Source organism: Drosophila miranda, chromosome 4 (genome assembly GCF_003369915.1).
Source record: "Drosophila miranda strain MSH22 chromosome 4, D.miranda_PacBio2.1, whole genome shotgun sequence".
Lineage (NCBI taxonomy): Eukaryota > Metazoa > Arthropoda > Insecta > Diptera > Drosophilidae > Drosophila > Drosophila miranda.
Window position 1 is genome coordinate 16847860 of NC_046677.1, and position 20132 is coordinate 16867991.

At 39.9% G+C, this 20132-nt stretch overlaps 1 protein-coding gene and 1 long non-coding RNA gene across 6 annotated transcripts in view; one reads left to right on the forward strand and one right to left on the reverse strand.

Moving 5' to 3' along the window:
* LOC108163848 overlaps positions 1–20132 on the reverse strand; it is a 155134-nt gene that overhangs the window by 32970 nt on the left and 102032 nt on the right. The gene's annotated exons all lie outside the window — the stretch shown is intronic.
* On the forward strand, positions 12652–13542 carry LOC108163847. The gene is made up of 3 exons (XM_017299364.2): positions 12652–12827; positions 12899–13314; positions 13372–13542. The coding sequence occupies exons 1-3, from the start codon at positions 12749–12751 to the stop codon at positions 13465–13467; spliced, it is 591 nt and encodes a 196-aa protein (XP_017154853.2). The 5' UTR covers positions 12652–12748; the 3' UTR covers positions 13468–13542.

Here is a 20132-nt window from a genome sequence, read left to right on the forward strand (position 1 = left end):
TGAAAATTGAGGTTCTGTAAAGTTGTTCACATTCATGGATTGTATTTTCCTGCAAACATCAAAAAAAATCAACGGAAAATAGCTTAACCAATCGCTTAACAATAAATAACTCATACGCAGCGTGTGCCAGCGGCACTTGAGCAAAATGCGGGAGGCTTATGCAGCCAAGTGGAGCATAAAACATTTGTCTAAGCCATGACTTTAAGGATAAACCAGCAGAGATTTCGCACAAACAACCCCTCCCTGAGAGTGGTGTTTCTGCCCCAGTTCAGTTGGCAATCCTCTGACACTTTCATTCCCTGTTGTACCAGGTCCCAGCTCCTCAACTATAGTTCTGGTGATGGTGCTGCCTTGGCAACTCATGTGTTATGGAATTCTTTTGTCTTGCGACAGGCCAAATCATACGCTGACACAGCGGGGACACGCTGCTTTTGCATATTACCCTTTGAGCCGTACCCCATAGGGGGTTGCGTTTTAATAAAGTGAATTCGAATGGTTTTCTACGGGCAACCCTTTGTCTGGGCTCTTAAGAGGGTATTCCGTAACGCAACGCAAAGATTTCATTCACGTACCATCCAAATTGCAATTAATTTAGGGGGAATAGAAATGGTAAAAAACCCACTGCCAGGGAAATGGCAAAAACGAGACAACAAATTGCACGACGTGCACTAACAGCAGCAATTGTTGGTCATACTTCAATTTCACCAATAACAAAAAGTGTGCAAACAAAAACCTCAAAAAAGTAGAAATAAAAGGCTGCAAAATCAAAAGAAACGGAAAAGCAATACAAAATACCAATGAAAATTGCATAGAAAATTTGATAAAAGTGAGAGCTAAAAGGAAGTCGAGAGTAATATTTTATTGGAGGAGGAATGGACTCTCTGGATGATCTGTAATCTCTGCGAAACTAGTGCTTGTTGCGATACATTCTGCGGAACTTAAGTTTGACTTTATCAATGGAATATAAGAACACGAATTGAATAAAAGGAATGATCCATTACTGCTTAGAGGTTTGTATTTCGGACATACACTGAGCCTTTTTTACAGTTTAAGGAGTACGTATTATATTCCAACCATTCTACCATTTATACATTCGAATGGATAGCCACTGGATGCTGCTGGCACCTTTGAACTGCCTATGGTGTTATGATATACCCAGATAGAATTTTTAGGACTAGCACTAAAGTTAGGGGTCCGCACACACATAAGTTGAAAAGTTTTGAGACTCTGCAACGCTGTTTCACAGTATTCATTAGCATGCAAATTTGAAAATTTATCAGATTGACGGTAGCAATCCTTTTCTTTTTTTTCCCCGTGCAAACAGCCGCCGTTGTGTAATCCGCACAGATACGCACATATACGTATGAATATATGCAAATAGTGGAACAAAGTTTGTCACACACTCCCACAGAGCCACAGACAGGATGAAATGGTGGAGTGCTTAGTGTCCGCGTGTTTGTACTTTGAGCGGAACCATATGTGGCTGGCACTACCCAGAAGTATCCAATTTTAAGCATCTTTTACTGCGGCTGTTTCGAAATAATTCCAGTTAAAGCTAAGTGATACACTTGGAAATAAGAGGTAGTCTAGAGACGTCAATAAGGAACGGACACTCAATCTCTTTTTGTAGACTTCACTGCAGAAATGTGCACAACTAATAAACTTAAGGAATAATTCCTCAGAGCACCCCATATCGAGCTTTCCGTACCTTTCCCTTCTACCAATATTTATCTGCCCCAGACAGAACATCAAAGGTGAATCAGTAGGACCCTGAGTAGTGGCTGCAATCAACTGCTGTGACATTACTCTAGTGGTCGGGAGGCCGACTCGGGGGATGCTCGGAATGGGACAGGTGAGATGGGCCTGGTATCGCACTCACATATTTACACAGTGTGGCCAAATACCATCGGCTAGAAGAGGGTAAATAAATGTGGCCACAACTGCAATCCAATAAGGCCCAAGGGGCAGATGCGGGGCAGACTTTGACCGCAGGCCGCTGCTGGCTCCGACTCCATTCGTCCATCCATCCATCTATCCATCCATCCATCTAGCCGAACTGTCAGCTGCACTGTCATCCTCCGGCACGGGGCCCCATACTAGAGGTAGGACCCAACTGTTGACATTTCATTGTTTATGGGTCTCGGATCAGCTTTAAAAATATTTGAAGCAAAAAATTATTTAATAAGAGTAGTCTTCATGGGTTGGGAAATCGTTTTCTGATGCTTTCTCCGCCCATTTCTTTTGTCTTTGTCGCACCCTCGTCGGGGTCCAATGAATTGCTGTGAACACTCGAGGCGCCATTCTGTTGCCATTGCAAATGCTTTCTGCTGCTGCTTCCTGACATTTTGCCTGCAGTGCTTAGACAGTGGTTAAGCGGCGCCTGTTGTCTGGTTAGGATGCCCTCCTTTTCCCCAGCCATTTGCGGGATCTGCCCCATGGGAATATGCCTTTTTAATAGTCGGCCGATTGCAAGCTGCAGCCTTTTTTAATTCATCTCTCATGGGGAAACTGCGAAAGACTTGTACGCATTGTTAAGGGCCCTCAGCAACCAGACGCATATACTCCCGCACCAGACAAGAGGAATCGGAGAAAAAGTAAGAATGACAGGTGGAGAAGGAGGTTGAACTGCAGCAACGATAGGAGGTGGATGCGGAACTGCAGCTGCGGATGGATATGGCGACATTTCAGCAAATACTACGACAAAACCCAAACCACGTCAATGACTTTCGGGGCCGCAATTATGGCATCCTTTTGGCTGTCCACCATTGCAGCCACAAGAGCCGTATCGTGTGTATGTTTGTATCCAAAGGTATGCCTCTGGAGACCTAAGGAACAATTGAAATGTCATCTGCCACTTGCAAATTAGTTACATTTAATTCGCATATCGTTTCGGTCGTCTAGCATAAACAAATGTAAGCCCAAAATTGATAAGGTCTTTAATAAGTCTATCCCTAAAGTTGCAGTGTCTGTGAATTCCATGGGATGTCTTTCCATTTGCATGAAATGCATAAAACTGTCAAAAGTCTGACATTATGAAAAATTTACGACACTTTGGCAGATTATTTTATGGGGAAGCCATTAAAATAATTTGCTTTTGTCTATGAATATTTCTCTTTTTAAATTATACTTATTACTGAACATATTTTATTACACGAAAAAAATTTAAATAAATTTAAAGTTGATTTTTCCATTACTACAGATACTATTAAATGCATTCATTTAACCCGCTTACAACACTTTTTTGACTTCTCTATCGCACTTATTAATTAACTGTACCTCCCTGCCATTCCAGAAATAATTTCATTAGACGATTCCAGGGGCCAGGACTGACAGACCTTTGCTCCATCCTTCCTCAACAAGTGGCCCCATGTGCTTGTCATGAAAATTTGCTTTTAATTATGCAAAAAAAGAAAAAATAATAGAACAAAAACCGAAAAGAAAACTAAGGAAAACAGTGAAAAGCTCCCCACTGTGCTCTCTATGGCTTCTGGCATACTTCACAACAGGCCGCAGACGGGGCAAACGGATCGGATGGCAAGACCCAAGACCCCGAGGGGAAGCAGTTAAGTTTGGCTTTGGTCCTGGTTCTCGTTCTGGCTCTGGTTTTTGTCGGGACTGGTCTGGTGTGGAAAGAATCAGACCGGAAATGCATTGTCGTAAGAGAAGACAGGGGGTTTCGAGGAGCAACAACTTTTCTTTGTTGGATTATGAAACAATGCGAGACAAAGTTGGTTGTTCTATTGCCGTCATTAAATCATTTGTGTCAATTAGCGACAGCAGTTAAAGGAAAAATAGTCAGGGAAGAGATTTAATTAGAGATAATCGAAGTGTGAAAAAATAATATACAAAACACAAGTAGTTTTGAATGAATTTCCATAGTGGACTCTTGGACTTGAATGAATTTTCCCCAAATCGATGGTATCGAGTTTTAAAAAGTGAAATAAAAAAATTAAAACCTAATACAATTTCAATTTTAAGGAAACATTTTTCTCAGCTAAGCGGACAGACCTGATTGATACTTAGACATCTTCCTTAAGTGTCTACAATTTCTTAAATATATACATATGTGAATGAGTTCCGTCCTAACTTCTGTGGATGTTATTCAGACGCAATAAATATCCGTTTCCCTTTCGTTGTGATTCCTAACATGGTTTTCTCATGTTTAATTTCTTTACCAAAAAACATGACTGAAAAACCGCAAACAACAACCTCGAATACGGTCAGAGGCTCGTAGTTTCTTACCCTCGTCTGTATGCCAGATGCCAGCCGAAAGTGTAGAATAGAGAGACAGACAGGCAGGCACGTGCCCCGACATAAATATGTATGTAAAAGAAATGCTGGAAATTAAATTGACTGAAATTTTATGGCCGAACTACGTGCAAGGCAGCGAAATGTTTGCATAATTCGTGAACAATTGCCAAAAACCAGAAACGGGAAAGTCGAACATTTTTGCTTAAATTTCAGTTTTGATGACTCAACTTTAAGACGAGACATAAATAATTGTATTCAAGGTTTTCCGAGTACTCGTGTATGCGATGGACTGCCCCATAAAATGCACTAACGATCTGTAGTCAGATAAAGGATATTCCGACTGTCAAATGGTATTCGGGGTTCTGGGCTGCCGGCTGTAAACCCACCGAAATTATCGTAAACGAATTTGTTATCTCTGGGTAACACGACAACCAGCTAAAATAATAAAATTTCATCTTCCGCTGCCGAATAAGAAGACTGAATGGCAGCCGCCCAACCAACCAGCCAGCGGGCTGCATTTTCCTTTTATGTGGAAATTTCTGGCCCGCCAAAAAGGCAGAGGATGTGATGGCAGGAAAGCAAAAGCCAAAAGTGTTTGGGGGATATACCGTATATATACTAGCACGAATCGAGGGTACGTGCGAGTGTGTGTGAGAGTACTTAGTGCATGTCCATGACTGGAATTATGTTCGCATCAGCAGTTATTTATGCAGCCTAATGCATTTGGCTCAATGGGATTCGAAGATTTATGGCCGCGTGTGTGTGAATTTTGATGCAGCACTGGCTGGCTAATACGAGAAGTAATGCCATTGCCAATCCCATTATTAAAAAATTATTTTTATAAGCTTGTAATTTAGCTTAACGTGTTAATAACTGAATGGCAAACCTCCTATCAAATAATGATAAAGGGCACTCGCCTTAAAAGACAACAAAAATACAAAAGGGGAAACATAATAGGAAAGGATAGTGCAGGGAAGGGCAGTGCAGCCCAAGACAGGACGGAAAATGTCTTCACTCTACAGCACTGGGCACCTCTGACATGATACTAACATCTGATAGCAAAGCCTTAGCATTATTCCGTGCAACTGTGACTTCAGCAAGGGAAGGAGCCACACCAGCATAAGGGGCGTGAAAGCCAGCCGCTGGAGAGAGCAGATGCAGGCCCTTGTTGCTCAAATGCACTGAATGTCCAGAGGCCATTTCAAAAGCCTGAAGCCAGTTCTTCACAAGAAACGCAGCTGCCTGCTGCTTCCATCATTATCATCATCATCAGAAGCAATGGAGGAAGCAATGAATGGAGGGAGCCCAATGATTGGTTGGGTATTCCTGTATTTGCGGACATTGTTGAGCCTGGCACTTGGGGAACGTGAGAATTGTATGAGCATTCCGGAATTCCAGCTAATCAATAAGAAAATTCCATAACTACCAAAGCTTTGAATAGTTTTTAGTTACCTAACTCAAGATTCCAGTCTTCCGACCTGCATATCTTGATAGTAGCTAACGTTTCCAATTACCACCATGAGCTAGTAGAAAATTCAGTTTGGGAAACCATTTTCCTAGCATTTTCCTGTCATGTTCTTTTGGCTGTGAGATCCCGCTGACCTCGCGGACTTTTGGCCCGTCAGAAAGTAAACAAGAATGTGTCACGTTCGGGGCTCACATGAGTGGGCGGTGTTTTGTGTGGATGCGGTGTCACCTGGCGACAAGGTGTTGGCTTTCATCTGGATTTTAGTTACCGCGCCGAGCCGCAACGAGCTCATCACATGTCTCCTCCACCGACGGCACTCCACGGTGGCAGATTAGACCACCAGCACGTAGATAGGACTTGGCATCCAGCCAGATGCTGCTCCTCCAATCATATGTCAATTACATGCAGATTACCGGGGATTTGTGGCTCCTTTGTTCCGTCTTTTACTTTGAGCCCAAGTATTATGAGTGCTTTGGAACCTCTGTATCTCCATCTATCTTTAGTTTGGAATATACATATACATTTGGTCCTGTCAACAAGTCAATTGCTTAGCATAAATTACTCATACGCCTCGTTGAAACGGCCGCATGCTATTATCCTAACTATCCCATGGGGACCACTTTAGCCTGGGCTCAATAAAAGTGTGTACATTTCTATGAGCAAGATAAATAAAGACACCCGTAGAGGCGACCTTCGAAATGACTCAACATTCGTTATTCTTGGATCGATGAAATCTGCTAAATTTGTCACCAACAAACGAAGTGTTTCTGGAATAATGAGAAACAATTTATTAAATTGTACACATAAATTCTTGAAAAAAGGTGTTTCTGGATTTCCATAGTTTCCCTTCGAGCTTTACACATCGCTTTCAAAATGTATTCCCATTGTCATACAGCGCCAACAGGAGTAGCAACAGCCTGCTGTTTAAAAATCATTGGAAAAAAGAATATAGACAGCAGCAGGTGGCTTAAATGGAGCTGATCCATATCAATATCCGCTAGCGGAAAGATGCAATCTTTTTTGCGTTTTCCTTTTTAAGTATTGATAAATATGTGATCATATATGTCTGTTGCTCTGCGATACTCGTATATGGGAAATATATTGACATTTCCACCTCTTTTTTCGATGGTTCTGGTGGAAACCTACCTGCACCTGCTGGCTGCCGGCAAATGTAAATAAGCATAAAATCCAATTTTCCTTTAGCTCCCTGCATGTTTGCCAGGCTTCTTTGCGTTTTTCCTGGTTTTTCCATTCATGGAGTCTTGTCAGTTTTTTTCGGGGGTCGCTGTCAGGGCCACTTAAAGATTCGCAATCAACGCCACCAGCAGAAGGCGGTGGGCAGGTGGGCAGGTAATGGCACTGCTCTTTTCATCTGCTCTACGTTCATTCGGCCTGACAGCCGAAAGCTCACTGAAATTTACCCAATTTGGGTCGCCCTATCACGTGTGTAGGTTGGCTTCAACCTTAAAGCGGATGTGGCACATTGCGTAAGGGTTTATGATTGGGACATGACAAATGGGTTCCAACAGCAGACTTTTGCCGCTAATCTGAATGACATAATCAGTTGTGTCGGGCAAAACAAAAACCAGCACAGAACTGACCACAACTCGCATATGTTACACATTTCAAACATCATTTACATATTTGACTTGACAAAAAAAGGGTTCCAAGAAATTTGGTAAGCTCGTTTGGGAACAGCTGTGAAAAAATTATACGAAATTATCCGTGAATCTTGAAACTTAATTTAAAAGACAGATTTGCTTGATCAAATAATGGTTTCAAAAAGCTAAATGGATCTATGTTTACTACCCTCCTGGAAAGATATATTTAGATGGCATATTTTCAAGCTTCCATTGCTGAATTTCTATTAGCCTAAAACTGATAATAAACTAAACTTCTGTTGAGGCTGTTGCTGCTTGTCAACCGGCAGTAGCAGTAAGTACAAACTTAAGTGACATGAATTCTATCGGATCAGCTGGAGTTGAACGAGTGCCGACGAACATTTAACTGCGTGAAAAACAAAAGATAACTGGGGACTCGAACAAAAGCAGGCCACCTTTTTGGGTTGTTGCCAGTCAAGGACACTTTCGCCTGTCAAAGATTATCAGTTATACTCAAATTATTATGATGGCAATCCGGCTGTCACCTCTCGAGTCCGCCCAGCAAATTACGGCTTGTCCTTGAACAGAGTAGGAAAATGGGGACCAAACGAAAATGAGGACATGGAAATAAGTGACAGTATGGCTGACCTTTTGGCTAACCTGTGGAAATAACATTTGTGTTTTAATGCGTGTACAAAATCAGCTTCAATAAGCTTTTGATTGTTTTCGTAGAGAAAGTTTCAATGAGACCTACGTAAATGTATGAAATTGTCTAGAAAAATAAGCTTCTGTTCCAAGTTTTTGGCAGATAGTTATGGAAATAAAAATTGCAATGCTGATCAGAAAAGCATACTCGTACACACTGGAAAGAATCAGCAAACATCGTCTCATAATCGTCATAAAACGTTCTCTGAAAGGGGGTTTGAAAAGGGGAGCGTATATCAATTTGGTGTTTCCTCTTCCGCGCTTATCTACGTATCTGGGGCACCCTGGTTCGGGTGTTAGGTTTATGGTCAATTTTAGATTTTCTTTTACTCAGCTTTGCCTTTCTTATTGTTTTTTCTTCTCTTTCACCCTCGCAGTGTTTTCTTTTGAATTTTTTCCCATTTTCCGTCTTATTTTATCCGCTGTGCAAACAACTTGTTTGCTTTCGTCTTGCACCGCCTTTGTTGCAGTTTTATGGGTTGAATTTAAAATCAATTGGGGTTTGTATTTTTGGTATTCCTTTAGTCGTTTCAAATTTACATGGAATAATTTATTGTTCTTTTCTTCGGCATTAAACATATGACGGTTTTGCACATCAAATTTTGTATATTATTTAATAGCATACTCCCGTATCAGTACAACTTTACTGAGTTCACTGATTCCCCTCCAGAGCATACAGTTTTGACAAATCGCATTGTAAAAATAATTCTTTTATTTTACAACCCAACTCAACGCTGCTCCTTTTGTTACCTTTCAAAATCCTAATTTATACTTGCTTAATTATATATAACAGCAGATTGATGATAGCTGATAATTTAAGCTTATTTGCTCCTAGGCTCAGCTATTTTTTGGGTTTTAAAATGTGCAAATTGGTAGCATAGTCTCTATGGCTATAAAAGAGCATCTATGATTGCGGCTGTCCTAACTTAGGTGGTACAAAAATAAAACAAATTACATTTAGAAATATTATAAGACATTTAATCGAATGCTCATGGAAAATTACCTACAGATGGATTCGCCAACATATAAAGGAACGTGTTGCCACCTAAAAAGATTAAAAAACCAGCTTAAATATGTTTTCATTTTCCCAATATGTAAATATCCCTTTTTAAAGAACGCTTAAGCAAAATCCATTCATAATGAAGGTTTAATATGCAAACAAAGACGGTTAATTTTAGATGGGGATGGCCCCCACTCAGGGCTAGGTGTCGGGAACATACTATCAAGTTCAATAAACGTAACGATGCCTGATTTTATGGCTGGGGATATGGGTTGTGGCATTTATGAGGGTCCTATGTAATTTATGCGTCCTCTTATACCCCTTTAGCATTCCAGTAAACACGTCTTTGGGCGTTTTGTGTGGTTCCAATAGCCTTTTGCTAGGCGAAAAGTTCTTGTGCTGAATGCGTATTCCGCGCACACAATTCAAAAAGTAAATCGCACGTGGCATAAATTCTGGGGTGAAAATAACAGCGTGGTACTCAACAAATTTTGCAACCTTAAACTTTGTTCACGTTTAGTCAAGGCATATTAGCGCCAAGTGGTAGGCATAAAGGATTCCTTGGCAGACCATTAAATTCCTTTTAAACCAAGGCTCTCCTTTATAGTCAGTATTATTTTTCATCTATTTTAAAGACACATGACATGAGTACAATAGGTACTCTTTAAAAGTGTGAACAAATTAAGTAAGAGTTGGCGAAAAGTAACATAAATATCTATGGATAGTTGAAAATAACTATCTATGGATTGAAATTAAATAACTAAGTTCTTAAATTTCCCACTTTAATCTCTGAGACTCTATACATATATAAATGGATATATATCTTTAAATGATATCAACTTTTAGTCACTCAAATTGCTCATCATTCTATGGAGCTGGTCACGCAGCATAAATTAAATCAATTAGTGCGAGACAGGATGAGAGCTGCACAGTGTTCTGTTGCCCGCAAATTTGTAAATGTCGGGCTGACAATATTCTGGTTGTATCTGTGGCCAGATGTCGGTAAATTCAGTCCGGCATTTGACATGTCTGAGCAGTTGACTGTCGTTGGCCGTCCAATCAAAACATTATGCCAGAGGATTACGATTCAATGATGAGCTATTTCCCTTGGCTAAGCGCAGTGTGTTTTGGTGTTGGTGAGTAAACTCAAATATTACTTTGTTGGAGTGGATGTTCCGATATTCAAAGAGCTTATTATTATTATTTATTTAAACGAATTCCCCAATCTGTAAGCGAGTAAGCTAGAGCTGTATATGAAATGACCAAGTGACCATTAAGTGGAACAAGGACGGTGGCACTTAACAGCTCACAACTCACAGACATAAGCTGTCACCTGGACGAATATGAGAATCCCGGCTCATCAATGCATCGGTTTGGCCAGGACTCGCCATTCTGGTGCAGCCATTAGGGACACAGCCAGCAGCCTAGAGATGTTCTGGTGGATGCAAACTGTGCTGTAAGCACACATTTCAAATGTGGACAGTATTCTGCTTTCACATGCATTCGTATATATATCGTAAGTGTATATATTTCATTCTTATCTTTTCCTGCAATTCGATTAGATTTCCATGGTCCCTGTGTGACGTAAGTACCTTTATTGCTGCCTTTTGACTGCTCACAAAGGCACTTCCCGTACCCGTTCCCTTAACTCAAAATGCTTGTCGATTGCATTTTCCATTTAAAAGCTGAAGTTTTTCTCAGCAAATTGAAGTTGTGGCAGCTGCATTTTCCTTAGATCTACATAGATAGGCATTTCATTTGACTCGAGGCCAATACTGGCAGCAATTGAATTTCCAGATAATTGTGGCTTTGATGGAAGTATGAGGCACAGCATGTAAAGTATTTTGGATGGTTTATTTACAAGTACTTATATTCGATATCCTTGTCATTCATATCCTTTTTGGGGCAGTTGCATTTCCTGTTGCGGTCGAAATCTAATTGAAATCATCCGCTTTCCATTCCTTTAAGGTGTGTCCGAGCCACTACGGTTTTTGTTCAACAGCAATAGAGCGTTGTGTGTGTACACAATTAATCAAACAGCAGCCAAATAACGAGATGACAAAAAACCAGTAATATTAAATTATTCATACGCAATGTTGACCAGAATGTGTGGCACAAAACCACAAACAGCCGTCGCCCAATATAATGTTGATAAATTTAAATGTTGGGTTTCCTGGCAAAACAAATAGTAAACTAGGGGGAACGTTGTGAGTTGCTGCGGACACCGCAACTCTACAGTTATACCCGATACTAAGTCAGTATGGCTCTCCTCCGGCAGACGCCGCTAATATTAAACGACACGACAAAGAGTGCGTGCGAGAGAGACAGAAAATCAGTCTGAGCGTGACGTCGGGCGCTGCGTGGCCACTGCAAATTGATTTCTTGCTTTTGGCTACAAAAATGATCCGATCTGATCCAGATTCAGCAATCTGATAGATATAGTAATTATCTATGATTCTGCGTTTTTAGTTTTCTCGAATGTGCAATATTGTGGATGCAACAGATTTTCGTCCTTTGTGGGGGCGGACAGGGGTGGAGCGAAATTCTGAGATATGCGTTTTATAGTGAGATCTAACAGAAGTGCGGATACCAAATTTGGTTACTCTAGCCTTAATAGTCTCTGAGATTTGTGGATGCCCCAGATTTTCGTCCTTTGCGGGGGCGGAAGGGGGTGTGGCGAAATTTGGACACGAAACGGTCAAGGTCCGATATCACAGGAGTGTGGATACCAAATTTGGTTGCTCTGGATCTTATAGGTTCTGAGATCCTTGAACTCATATTTTGCAATTGGCAAAGCCGACCATGAAACCTGTGTGTTAGAGAGAGACAGAGCGAGAAAGAATGAAATTGTTTTCTTGATTCTGGCTATAATAATTATACGATCTGGTTGAGACTTTACACTCTAGAACATATAGTCATCCTCTACGATTCTGCGTTTTTGGTTTTATCGTATCTTTAAAAATGTGGATGCCACAGATTTTCGTCCTTTGTGGGGGCGGAAGTGGGCGGGGCAAAGTTTTGAAATATTTTTGTAGCAGTGACATATCACAGATGTCTGGATCCAAAACATCGTTGCTCTAGCTCTTATAGTCTTTGAGCACTAGGCGCTGAAGGGGACGGACGGACGGACGGACGGACGGACGGACAGACAGACAGGGCTCAATCGACTCGGCTATTGATGCTGATCAAGAATATATATACTTTATGGGGTCGGAAACGATTCCTTCTGGACGTTACACACATCCACTTTTACCACAAATCTAATATACCCCAATACTCATTTTGAGTATCGGGTATAAAAATAAATCGCTAGAGCAGTTGTGACATCAAAATTGAGTGCCAGCGGCCCTGCAAACTATTTTCCGCAATATTGTGAACTATTTCCGTTGCTCCGAACGATCTCATTTGGAATCATTAATAGAATTTTCGCATTCTTTTTACTTTATTCATTCAACGGCCCAATAGCATTGTTCTCCCGTAACACACACACAAATTTACCTGATTGCTGCTTTTACTGATGACGGTATGAAAACCTTTTAAACATTACACTTTCAAAAATTTTAAAAATATGTGTTTTACGAGTTGGGTCGTAAAATAATTTTCGAATAATGCGAATAGTCCCAGCAGCCTTTGTAATATCAAAAGTCAACACTAAAACAAATCACACTTTCATACAAATCGTACAAATTGTTGCAAATGTAATTATATTTCTGTAAATTTAAAATGGACCACATCAGCCCCAACCGCTTTGCATCGGTGCTGCCCCATATAATCGGCATATTGCATTCACAGCCGCAACAGAGTGAGTAAACTAAGGGAACAGTACGAGTGGTACATAGGGAAACTGTAATTGACTTCTCCTATTACGCGTAGGCGCCACTGTGGATGATCTGTGCCATGCAGTGGAAGCGTGTGCTCTGATGGATGAAGCCATGATGCGCCACATCTGTTCCTTCGACACCCTTAAGGACGCCGTGTACTATGGAATGGAGCTGGGCATGAGTATGGGCCTACTAGCCCATTCGAATGGGATACTCCGTATTCCATTCAAGTTGGCCAAACGCAGTCCTGGGGACGAGAACCAACGCCATGTCGAGGTTGAGTATGTGGATCTACGGAGCAGTGTCGAGCAGCGGAAGCTTCCGTGCAACAGCGAGGAGTCTTTGTGCAACGCCTCGGATGAAGAGCTTCTGTTCAGCGACGAGAAGGGGGAGCCTTGCTACAGCGTCGATGAGCCTCTCATCCCAGGCCGTGTACTCCGATCGGCAATGAATCGAGGGACGGGAACGGTAGGCCCACTGATTGAACCCACTGACCATGGACCCACTAACAACCTTCCATCGTAGAATGTGGGTAATTCCAGTACCCATGGGGCCAAACACCCGGGCTATAATCACTCCAGGACACCGGTGGCAAGGAGGGCGTTAAAACCAGGAAATTAAATCAAAACCAATCCACCAACGATATTTAATTTAACCTCAAAATAAATCAGTTCAATCTTTGACTTCCCGGTTAAATTGATTCTTTCATATTTTTCTCTCTCTCCGTATTAGTATGATGTTCATATACCCCAACAGAAACAGATGGGATACAACTTGATTCGTCCTACAGAAAGTGGACCGTGCCTTAAAAGCGTTGATAAAGGATAATTTTATTGAATGATTTAAGCTATAAAAATTATAGTTAATTGTACAGCATAGGACCATTTACTCATGTAGCTAAAATGAATATAATTTTCTACTCAGTACCACTTTGATTTTTGCACAGATGTTGTATATTCACTAAATATGAATTGAATACCAAATGTAGTGCCCTAAAGAATATTCAGTGATATTGCTTAAAACGATTGTATGTGGACTTAAATATTTTCCGCAAAAAATCCTAATAAATGCTCAAATATTTCAAAGATGATAATTCCATCTCGCCTCTCACTGAGTATACAATTGCCTTGGTCACTGTTCCATTTAAAGCTTAAACTTTTCTAAATACAAAAATAATCCAGCTCATTTAAAATTCTATTAACTTTTTGTCTGGCAACGGCACAGAGCATCCAAACTGCACACCAGGCATATGTAGGATAGGAAAAAACACTAATGGCACATCTGGGAGGTAAGCGAATAGATAGCAAACCTCGTTGGTGTGCCAGAAAAACAGTACTTGGCGAAAGTGTGGAAAATTTGTTAGTCCTGTGGGCAAACAAGAAAATTAATTACTTGCAGAAGCGCCAAATGTGATAGATAATTTGATAGCTTTCGAATAAGCATCATAAGCATCATCATAGGTTGAAGCAGCCGGAAATATTACGTACCTTCACTATATACATATATATAACCAGATATTGAAACTTTACAGATCATTGTTTACTCATCCTTTAAACATTTGTGGTGTTTGCGATAAAATCATTTGTCTTTTCGTGTCAGCTTTCGAAATCAAAGGTCCATTTACCGAATAAATCTTCCTGCAAAAGGTTCACATTTCCATCTGGCCCATCCATTGTGTACGTGATGCGACCCTTCCATCAAATGTCCATCATTTAATTGCATGGTTTCGCTATCACATCCCCATGAGGTCACAAAGATACAAAAACCCATGCTAGAGTAAAACTAAAAGCGTTTTTGGGTTTTTGCATAAATATTTTACCGCTGTTCTCGCTTCAGCGAGCAAATGCCACAAAAATGAGCTATTTCACGTGATTTTTGTACATCCGTGAACTTGGGGTTGTCGATTTTTCACACGTTTTCGCTGGAGCCGAGCTAATTGTTTAGTTTTCCTTTGGAACATAAAATTTATAAACGCCAAGGGCTAGAGTGGATTTTCGCCGGTGGCCAAAGTATATTTTATCATTATTTATTATCTCTTCGAAGCCTACGAAATTGTTGTTTTATTAGAGTGCTCTCACTATGAAAATAAAAGATAGGGCCTTTCATTATTCATATCTATATAGTCTACCTGCTGTGCAATCGACCATTCCCCATGTGTCGCACGGAACAAATAAAAATCCGTGACAATGATTGACAGCTTTGCGCATTTCTTGCATCGCAATTGAATTGGCTTTGGGGGAGAACCCATAAAAATATTCGTAAAATATAATATAAAAAACATGGAGTAAATGCAGGTGTGCAGGTCAACAAATTTGTATATGATATATGCTCAAAATCGAAGAAATTGTATCTTTCATTCGCCGCGAAAATAAAATATAAATTCAAGAGTGACCAAATAGGATTGGTGAATTCTCTTGTATATCATAAAGTAATGTTAAGCAATGTTAGGCGATTACGGAAGCTTAAGCTGATGTATCTCAATAATAATAATAATGTGTCGAATCCGACTGCAGTATAATTTTACGGAATGAAGAGGCTTCTTTTAATTGATATAATGCCCCGATTTTGATAATTTTAGCACCAAAAATAGAAAGAAAACTGTTTAAAAACAGGATGGAAATAAAATTGAAATAGCAAAACTCAAAAATGGATAGGCTTGTTCCCTTTTTTCAGCACTTCACTAATGATTTCTCTAATATTTCTCTGTCGAGGTGTAGCATTCTTTTTCGAATACATCTAGTATCAGTACTTTTCCTCTGCTCCAGTGCGGACCACCAACTGTTGACTGTCTTCGATTGGAAAGGTTATTTCGGTTGCAAAAACAGCAGACCGGGGAGTAGAGCAGTCACAGTCTGCCAGGAACACGTTTTGTTTCATCAAATCCTATTTATAATCCGCTATGCCGGAAACTAATTTCTTTTAAAATGGAAACTAAATCATAACATAAATCAACATCAAAACAACAGCAGAGCGGTTCTTGTCACAACTGCGGAAATAATTCCTTTTGCTGGCGGAAAATTAAATTGGATTGAGCCCAAAGTCAAGAGTCCTCCTCTGGCGCTTGGAAATTTACATTGAATGCAATTTTCTGCTCTCTGGCATTTGGCTGAAAAACAGCAACCACGACCCAACACAAAAACACCACAAATTATGAAAATCTGTATGGGGAGCACTGGGAATGTTGACTCTAAAATATTGCAATATGAGACCCTCTATAATTTTCAGAATGTTTAATTTTCTAGTGATTGTTGGGATTACAGTTACCCTGGCGAATGGCAAGAGAAATTGTTGACAGATTGTTGGGTCTGATATAAAATAGATTTATTTTTAATTTAAGCTGCTGAACATTATGAAATTGTAGTGACAGTTGCAAAAGTATTATATGTGCTCTTCAGTGAATTAAATTCGATTGTTTTTACTCTCTCAAAAAGTTGACAAAGATTTATGACATTTTTCAGGCGTCCTCTAGCAAACAGAACCTCCAGCAGAGCATCATCAATTTTAATCAAATCTACTTTGTCTTTCGTTCCAGAAACAGCATCACATGTGCTTGTGTGCATTTCAGCTTCAAGCGAAGTAGTTTTATTTGGTCGATATGCTGTTTTTATGGGTAAGCTGTAAAAAAGTACTTAAATTAAATTCTTCATATATTGCTCTTTAAGGACAAATTTATCTAATCGACGTATGGGGAATCTGAAAACTGAAGCCAGAATATAGCCACTAAACCCCATACCGGAAACAATCGAAAATCGAAAAATAGCAACATGAAAATTGATTCCCATCTTTGGATTTTCCCAACCAATATTCTTTAAATTTTCCTGCATAGAATGGGGTTGCTGGCCCCAACAATGGCTACAATTATAACCTAACCGCTTTTGTATTTGAGTAAAAGAGTAAAAGAGTACAACACATACGTGGAGTACAATGAAACAAAGGCATTGACAGCTCCAAAACAATTGCACAACTAATCAATAAGAGCCATCAATGAACGCCAATAAGAACAGAGAAGAGTGCAATGAAAATGGAAGAAAGTAAAAACAAAAAATAAGGAAAACAATTAAACTAATTGTCGGCCATTTATACGCAACAAAGACACAGACACACTGTGCAAAAAGGGAAACCAAACACAAGATAAAAGGGAAAAGTTCATACAGAAAAAACGAAAAAGATGTATTGAAAAATTTGGAACAGCTGGAAAGTTTTGCACAGCATCGAAAAGTAAACCGCTGAAATTAAGGCAGTCAGAGGAAATGCACTAATGAAACCACATTGAAAGAGTAACCGCCAGCAGCACCACCAACACTTCTACCGCTGGCAACATCTAACTAATTGACACCGTCTTGCAAATTAGTTCACTGCACAGCAAAATTCTGATTGCATTGCTCATACGACACGCGTGACAGACGTACTCCGATCGTAATTGAATGTACAGATTGCACACATTTGTCATAAAGTTTCAGCCTTTAAAGCTGCTTTTGATTAAGATCAAGTTTAGTTGAAGTATAGGGCCATTTTATGTTTTAAACTATAAGAATTAGATTTATGTATCTTTTTAATTAAATTATAGTTAAGAGCAATGTGAAATATTTTGTGTAAGGATAATAAGTTCAGATAAAAGAGCTTTAAAATCCTCTCGTTTCTCCTCAGGTATTTGCAATCCCTTTCAGCAAACGAAAACACAAGTCAAAGTCTTGACCTCCTTGCATCCTTTGTAGTCTTGGCAAAGACAATTTGTACTTTGCAATTTTTCAAGAGGACAAGCTAGAGAACAAGTCGTGAGATAAAGTTTAGCAGAGTAAAATGTACAGGTATTTCCAATCAATTTCAAATCTTTAGTTAATTAAAAAATTTCTTTAATTTCTGCCAGAAGAGATCCCTTGTCTTTCTCGTTTCATTTTCCATCATGAAGCGTTAAGTCGAAAGATAAATGCATTGATTTCGCCATAATTGATTGCAGCAGCAAGCAATGCGAAAAATCTTTTTCATTTCTGACTCATCGCCGTTCTGACAATTTTTTTATTGCACGCTCGGATATTAATATTTGATTACATTTTTAATGCTGTACCATGCCAGAGCTGTTAAATTTCCAATCAAATATGAGTATAATACTGTCAGAGATCCCTATCATCATTAAAGTCTTTGGCCTCATCAGACTTATGATTGAGTTGTTAAATTGGGTACTAAATTAGTTAGAGCTAAACGAGAGTCTTGTTTGGGGGAATTTTGTCATTTAACTCTGAATTGGTTGGTGAAACTTCTAAGAGCTGCATAAACATAAGAAGGTCCTGCACTTTCATTCCATCTCTAAACCAATTCAGACATAAATTCCGACAAACAGCACTCGAGGAGGTCACAAGCTCAAGTCCTCCTCATCTTATGGCAAAGACCCATAATCGACCATTAGACTGCGAAAGATGTTTGCCGTCCGCATTGCGGTTCCCAGAGCTGTTTGTGCAATTGCATTAGGGAATTTTATAAAAATATATATATACAGCATATAATATTTATTACATTTTATCGTTTACCGTGCAGCGGGTGTGAAATTTAATAAATTTTAAAGCTGTCTTGCCTGCTGTGCGGGATTTATTCTCTTTTCCAAAATTTATGCGGCCATAATAGTTTACTACAAGAGAAAGTATTTCAACAAGATGTGGCAGCCTCAAAGCCATGTGTCTTATCTGTTTATCCCTCCAGAGCCTTGAAATTGATATACTTAGACCCTGGCCACAGCCGTTGACAACGTGGCGTATGCGCTATGTCCTGCGCCCTGCTGTTTGCTTTATGGACCCCGACCCCCGACTAACTGCTGACTACCACACATCTATACATTTATTAGCCTATTTTCGTCAAGCAGAGAGAAAGTGCCATATAGAGATTTTTGTGTTCGGCGTGATGAACGACTATTTTTGTTTTATTTCTCTACGAAAGTCGAACACTTTAGAATGCGTATCCATGTTGCTATAAAACTATTACTTACTAACCTGGAATACAGAGACCCTACCAGAGGCTTGTTTGAAGAGCTCCTCAGAACCTCGTCAAACAGTTTGGGTAATATTTCAATTATTTTCCCCACTGAATGGAAATCAAAAGCAACAATCCATGCTAACAAGCAATGTATCGTACGCTTTCTCCTGGAGATACTGCGCGAATATTCCGGACCCATTTCTCTGGCTGGCCTGACACATTCAAGATTGATTTTACAAATTTTTTCGCATTGTTTTTGCATCTCCCGGCAGTATGCATAAATTGCAACTCGCCCACGTAAAATCCCTCTCCAGTTAGGGCACCATCTCCTGTCAAAACACGTGCAGTCATGCAAGGGATTGCACTGAAAGTGAGAAGCTTTACTCCGGAAAGCAGCTGAGTACCAAAACTGTTCCCTCGAACTTTCCTGGACAGCAGAGTGGCCGAAGTCTAAGAGCTGAAGCTCCTTCAATAACTGCATCTCTCTGTTTGTCTGACGCTAAATTGTTTGGCGTGGAGAGAAGTCAGCTCAAATATTTTCGTTTGCCAATAAATATAGAACCAAAAGGATCTCCCAGACCTGTGTTCAACAACTAATCGAATATTTGAATAAAGTTAGTAGAAAGTAGACAGAAAGATGGACCTTCTCAGGCATCCTTAAACCTGCCAATGTTACAGTATTAAGTCCCCATTCTATTTTATAGCCAATAATTCAATCATAAAGAAACATTCAGACCGAACGTGATTGGTTTTCTGCCCTGTTCTTTGAGCTTTTGAAAGGAAAGCCAAAATGATGTCAATATATGCGTTTACTTTGGCAAATCCAATTACATCAAATGGGCTTAAGTCTACACACATATAAAAGGCAAATTGAATCCCATATATAGGCTAAAGGAAGAAGAGGCAGGTAAGTAACGGCATATTCGGTGTTGCAAGCATCTGCTTCCAAAAGCAGTCTGTCTATCTTTAAAATTCTTGATACAATGAATATTTCACACCATCAAAATGACAGACGTCTACTAAAAATTTAGTTTTGCTCTACTTCTCAACTGTCGCGAACTTTCTTGGGTTGAATAATTGTTTAAATTATCATTCCTCATTTTCTCTTCCCCTGTCAGCTGCATCGCCTTCGATCAGGGTCTGCCCGCGTTCATTAACAAAATTAACGTCTTATACCAACGGCTGCGTGGGCATAATAAATTAGAAAACTTCATAATGGCCATATGGCCGGAAGGTTTGCACTGCAGCTGCCCTTGCAATGCAGACAAAGTCTCCAGCTAAAAGGTCTCGTCATGGAGTGGAATGCATGAATGCACACCGAG